This window comes from Mastomys coucha, unplaced genomic scaffold (genome assembly GCF_008632895.1).
Source record: "Mastomys coucha isolate ucsf_1 unplaced genomic scaffold, UCSF_Mcou_1 pScaffold14, whole genome shotgun sequence".
NCBI classification, from domain to species: domain Eukaryota; kingdom Metazoa; phylum Chordata; class Mammalia; order Rodentia; family Muridae; genus Mastomys; species Mastomys coucha.
In genome coordinates this window covers 34006767-34012766 of record NW_022196896.1, presented here as the reverse complement: position 1 = coordinate 34012766, position 6000 = coordinate 34006767, and the positions used below count along the sequence as shown (strand labels likewise).

The window sequence follows — 6000 nt, the reverse complement described above, 5'->3', positions numbered from 1 at the left end:
AGTTCCCCAAACAGCCACTGAAAATAGTTACTTCAAAATGAAATAAAATGCTTCTTTGATTCCATGCCACACTACATGATACGCCACAAAAGATGGATTGCGTGGAAAAATACCAAAGTGTGCTATTTTTATGTGCTGTATAATTTATCTGCTGTAGTCTCAACATTCCTTACTCAGGAGAGGGCTGTACTCATTGCCTTGTAACAGCAGCCATGTATCCCAGCCTCGATCATTCTGTGCCAGTGCTTGCCTTGGGGTCATGGGAGGTGTTTGCTGTTGCTGTAGGAAACACTGTTGACAATGCAAACACCACCTCTTAGCACCACAGGCAGGACAGACTTAATAGCAAGCTCAGCCTTTGGCTCAGATTCTTCTCTTGAGGCAACAAAGGGATTTCTGCATATGCTTGAGAAATTGCAGGTAATCTATGTGTTTTATTTCTCCTTGCCTTTTTATTTTTGGCAGGGAGTAGTAGGTACATTACATTTTATCAATAGGCTTTAGGAAGGGAGGCTATCTGTGAATTTCCTTAGTGTAGGAGACTGCTGAACGGTTTAGAGGGTCTACCAAAGAAAGGGACAGAAGCAGCAACCATCAGGCTGCTGAGCGCTGCTCTTGGTTTTTATGGGACATGGTAGTACTTATTTTTTTTTTCTGTAAGGAATTTTTCTATACATATTTTAAATATATTCTAACTTTGAGAGACTTTAGATAAATGTCGTCTTGTGGGAGAGCACGTGGGCTATGAGGGGGATTGGGACACCCTAAGGATCTTATGGACCTACTCGAGCGGGACAAATGGATGTAATTAGCTCTAGGTTTTCACTAACCCACTGGTATCTATGAATCACAGAGGTAAATGCTGCAGCCACCCATGGTGGTGTGGACAGGTTGGATGTGTGAGGGCAGTCTGATAATGGATGAATATTTGAGGCTTAAGAAGGGCCAGGTCTAAGAGATATGAAATGAATACATAGAGGATCACATCAGGGACACACTTAAAGTCCCTGCTTCCAATTTATAGAGGAAGTTTTATATAGCTTTGTGGTTTATAACTTGAATGATATTCATTTCTCATATTGGTATAGCAGTTTAAATGTCTAATTAATAATAATCAAGCCACAAACGTCTTTCAGTCTGCAGCACTGTGTAGATAAAACAACATCAACAAAAAAAAAAACCCTCAGGGAATTACCAGTGGCTGTAGATGTGGGGTCAGAAGGCTGATTCAGATTGTCCCTCTGTCTTTCTGGATCAGGATCAGTGGAATACAATGAGATCTAAGTGATGTGCTTTAGATTCTCACAAGGTCAAAAGGGAATTATTTTCATTTGAGTTCCTGGTTGGTCTGACTATGGTGCCAACCCTTGCACATGCCTTTGGAACACTGGAGTTGGAAGGAGTGTTAAGAATCCACTGAGTCCTCAAAAGCCATCTCTGTGGGTCTGGAACTGGCTTTTATGTAGGGATGGTAGACACTGACTTGCTCTGTTCTCCTCTAGACCATGGAGACAGGAGACACTTTTCAGGAACCATAACCTCTAGTTGCTTATAGAGATGGCTGCTGATGGAAGGACGTGATATTAGCTGTGTTGTTGGTGAGCTACAGGACCCTGACAGACAAAGAGTCGGTCAGTTCAGCTCCAGCCTGAAAACAAGCTAAATCAAAAAGCTTCTATAAACCGAGCTTCTTAGCAAGCTCCAAATTCCTTACTTTATTTAATAAGTTTTCAGTTAATGGATCACTATTGTCACAAAAATGACATTCCATACCTCTCTCCCTTTTTGGTGAAACACAGCTTACTCATAATATTATGCTGTAAACTCAGATAAAGAGTCAGCAATGTGATTATTTAAATTACTTGCCATGGGCACCATAGCAATCAGTGTTTAGTTTCTGTTTATATTTATTTAGTAGCTTAGATTCATGAAATAGCAACATAACATGAAAGCAGTGTCACCCATAGAGACTGGTATTCTCAGTGGAGACCTGGACACTTTCCCTGCTGAAGAGTCCATCAGTGTAGTACGGGGCCACACTGGAGGTCATTCAACAGACAGTGGCTAACTGGCCAGGATATTGCAAGATATTGCAGATGATGTCAACTCTGGTTTTTTAATTAGTGGTGTGAGCTGGTCTACTTTCACATTGGTTCCATTTATCTTGCATTTATCCACTCAAATTATTGCTTTAATACTTAATCTTTTTTCTTTAGTTAAAACATTTCTTACAGGCATATACCATAAACTGGACATATTCCTCCTGCACTGATGGTCAATGAATTTTACATTCATTTCAAGTAAACAAAGCCTCACATTACATATTAAACAGAAGAAGAATCAATAATAAATATTGCTAAAGTAATCTGTAAAACAATAATTGATTGGTGAATCTACTTTTCAATTTATTGTAGACCTGAAAATATGCAAATAAATACCATGCCATTACATATGCAATTACTATACTCAGCGGGAGTTCTATGAGATAGAAGTAACAATAATCATGGCTGGGGAACATGGATGCAAGTTACACAAAATGCCATGTTCCATCATGGCTACAGACATATGGATATTTTAAAGGACAAAACAAAGTCATAACTCAAAAATATCAGCAGTGACAACATCAGATAGGTGGGCTACCACAAATTGGGGAATCTGATATAGGCTACAGGTGACGTTCTTAGACTTTGGGTTCATGGAAACTAGTGGTGGGTTATTGAATTCTGAAAGGTTTACTTAATGACTCATAAGGTGTGAGGCCAGAGTCAGAGATGGGCAAAGGGTTGCTAGCTACAAAGAAAGCTACAGATCATTCAAGGTAATTTGATTCTGAATTAGAGCATTATAATTCTCCATAACCATCATCTGATCAGTCTGTCAGTCTTGTAGAAACTTCAGCCCTGGTTTGAGTTTTACTTTTCTAGCATTTTCAGTTCAAAGCCCTTACAGTAAGCATGAAGACGTTTTCTCCAATCTAGATTCAGGAGTATTCACATTACTCAAATGACCAGTACTCATTTATTTTCATTACAGGGTTTTACTGTATAGCCTTACTGTATAGCATAGGTTTGCCTCCAATTCATAATCTTTCCATCTCAGCCTTTTAAGTGACAGGGGTATAGGTTTTTGCTACAATGCCTGGCTTCAATTTCTTCTTATAGTAGTATTTATTTGCCAAAGTACTAAAAGCATGGTACCATCTTTGGGTTTTATTAAACAATTGCATAATCCACATTTGAAGTTTCCTGGGAGATCAGAGGATACAGCCCTGAAGATATGATAAGATTCACCTATGGCAGAGAACGTGGTCTCTGGAAAAAAATGAAGAGAAACATTTAAGTAATACAGACTTAGTCCAGCAGGCTACAGAGTGACTCCTACTAAGGCCATGGCATGCTGAATCCCATGTGGAAGGTTTCTAAGTGTTGTAGAACCTGAGCCCACAGGGACAAAATGGACTTGGTGAGGACTAAGAGTGCAAGGTTTCTGACTGTGCCTACACTCACCTCTGGGACCCATCTGCAGAATTGAGGGAACCTACCTCCTCAGGAAGGAAGGTACTTGTGTAAGAACAGCCAGCATTCACAGGTGGCATTAAGTTCTGTGGGCTTTGCACTCATTGGCATATTCTTGTTTCCTTGGAAGGGAGCTTACTGTGACCCAACTTGGAGGACTTTTGGATGTCAAAAAATTTGACACACAAAGAAATTTGAGGCACATCAAGGAGGCAGGCCCATCACAGAATCAACTGTACAGTGTTTTCCTGCTTCACTATCACCAGTTACAGAAAGGTAGATCTGAATATAACCGGGAGCCCAGACTTGTCTCCTGCCTTGGTCTAACTTTGTTTTTTGAGATAAGGTCTTCTTATGTAGCTCAAGCTGGGCTTGAACTTCTGATCCTCAGTCCTGTTTCCTGAGAGCTGAGTTACCAGTGTGCACCATCATATTCAGATCTCTATATACCCTTGTGTAGTTAACATCTACCACTTGCAAGAGACAGACCAGTGTACAGGATAGGTATCTTTCTCTGTCAACAGAGACAGTTCTGGTTTACCAGATGGCCACTCACAGTGGGTTAGCTGTGTCCGAATGTATGTTACTTCAATATGCTGTTTTTGTCTTCAAATAACTAATTTTTCTAATTAAAAATTATATTTTATGCATATATTTGTGTGTGTGTGTGTGTGTGTGTGTGTGTACCATGGCCTGTGTTATGGAGGTCAGAAGATAACCTGTGGGACCTGGTTCTTTCCTTCCATCTGGGGATCAAGCCTAAGCCATCAGGCTGGGCAGCAAATGTCTTTACTAACTGAGCCATCTCCTTTGGCCCAGTGATTTATTTTTCTAAACAATTACTTCCTTTTTTCTAGCATTAGTTATGTTCCATTAGTTAGGTTCCCTTGGACTTGTGCATCATAAGCAAACATCCTACCTGTGAGCCACTCAAAGCTATGAGAAGTTATTTCTGCATCTGATATCATGTTGAAGAATCGAATAAGTGTTAGTCACTTCTTCCTTGGACAATGGAGCCCTCTGGGTGTAATACTAATGTGCTAATCTTGGCATTAAAAACCCCTACTAATAATAGAATCTTGAGTTTAAATAGAGGTATTTGGATATCTTCTATTACATTGCCTCTTACAGTATTCATTATAACATAATGCTTTTTGTTTTTTCTTTTCTGTCATAAAGTGATGGTCCTTGATTAGGAGAATGACATGAGTTAGACCAGATGTCTCAAACTCATTTAGTTCAATCAGTCGTCACCTCCTTTTTGTCTAAAAAGAATGGGGCAGAGAAGCTTCAGAGAGGCCTGAACTTTATTTTCCATTTAGACTTTCCAAAGCAAATAGAGCTGAGGTGTCCATATCTGCTGGCTGCACTGGGTCTACAGTGTGAATGTGTGGATTTGATCTTTAAGGAGGTGGGCACTGTTACTGTTGAAGAGAAAGGAAACTCCAGCTGTCAGTGTTTTGTCTTTATTATTGAGCCTCCCTCTAAAATCCAACAAAACAATCACAACAAACCTCCTAGCCTTGAGAGACTGAGAACTCAAGAATAACTCAGATCTTGGGTGATGCTTAAGAAACAGCTCTCCACATGAAACTGGAGGGACCAGCTCTCAGGACAGCAGTCTTGCCTTAGTTCAAGGTTAGATAAGAAATGATTGTAGAATTTGGCTTTTGAAAAAACAAGTTGCACTTAACAAGGCCTATGAGGCAAAGAGTAGATTTTGCAGTAATGCGTAGTAGGGTCAGACAATACAATAGGTACCCAGATGTGAGAACCAGATACACAGAAAGGCTTTGAAGTGACCCTCATCACCTATCTATGCAGGCTAAGGCTAGTGAGGCTAGTGGAGACTTTTGATCTAAGATTCCCAGGGTGTGCACAGATGAGAAAAGTGGTGCCACAGATTATTTTAAGCCACTTTATAAAGTTTTACTTTAAAATTTGAGGTGATGTTAACTATTCAGGTATCCACTGGTTCAGAAGAAGCCACTCCAGACATAAATTTAAAACTAGCCATCATAAAACAGAAGCCTGCTATTTCTTACTAGCTGTGCATTCTGAGCTGACTCCCTAGAAATGAAAAAAAAAAAAATAGTGTGTTCAGCCACCCAGCCTGCTGTTGATGCCCTAGTACTTAGTGCCTGGTGTTTTGCATCTGTCCTCCTTTGAGGTTTTAAATTAGTATTCATCATTATCACAAGCTTCTCCATCCAGGTTCCCCTTGAAGGAGGTTTCTACAAATCATTTTGTAGCTTTTACTGAAGGCAAATACAGAACTTGTGCCAACCCAGACATCTCAGAAGCCACTTTTAGTCGTCACCAGCAGTAACTTTTCTGTGGCCCCAGCTGTTCAAACATGAATGCGGTGCTAGGCTAATGAGTCCTCTACTGGTAGATAATGTAGATACAGAGGATTTCCAAGTCCTTGTACTGCTTGTTATCCATCCCAAGGGATGATGAGAAAATGAAGAAACAACAGACACAT

General features: G+C 40.1%; 1 protein-coding gene across 1 annotated transcript in view; it reads left to right on the top strand.

The window, feature by feature from the left end:
• The first annotated feature begins 353 nt into the window (after positions 1-353).
• The window catches only part of Rp1 (RP1 axonemal microtubule associated), a 247560-nt gene continuing 241913 nt past the window's right edge, over positions 354-6000 (top strand). Inside the window, exon 1 of the mRNA XM_031366741.1 lies at positions 354-420. Within this exon, the coding sequence (XP_031222601.1) occupies positions 403-420 (18 nt within the window). The 5' untranslated portion in view covers positions 354-402. The remainder of the gene's footprint in view (positions 421-6000) is intronic.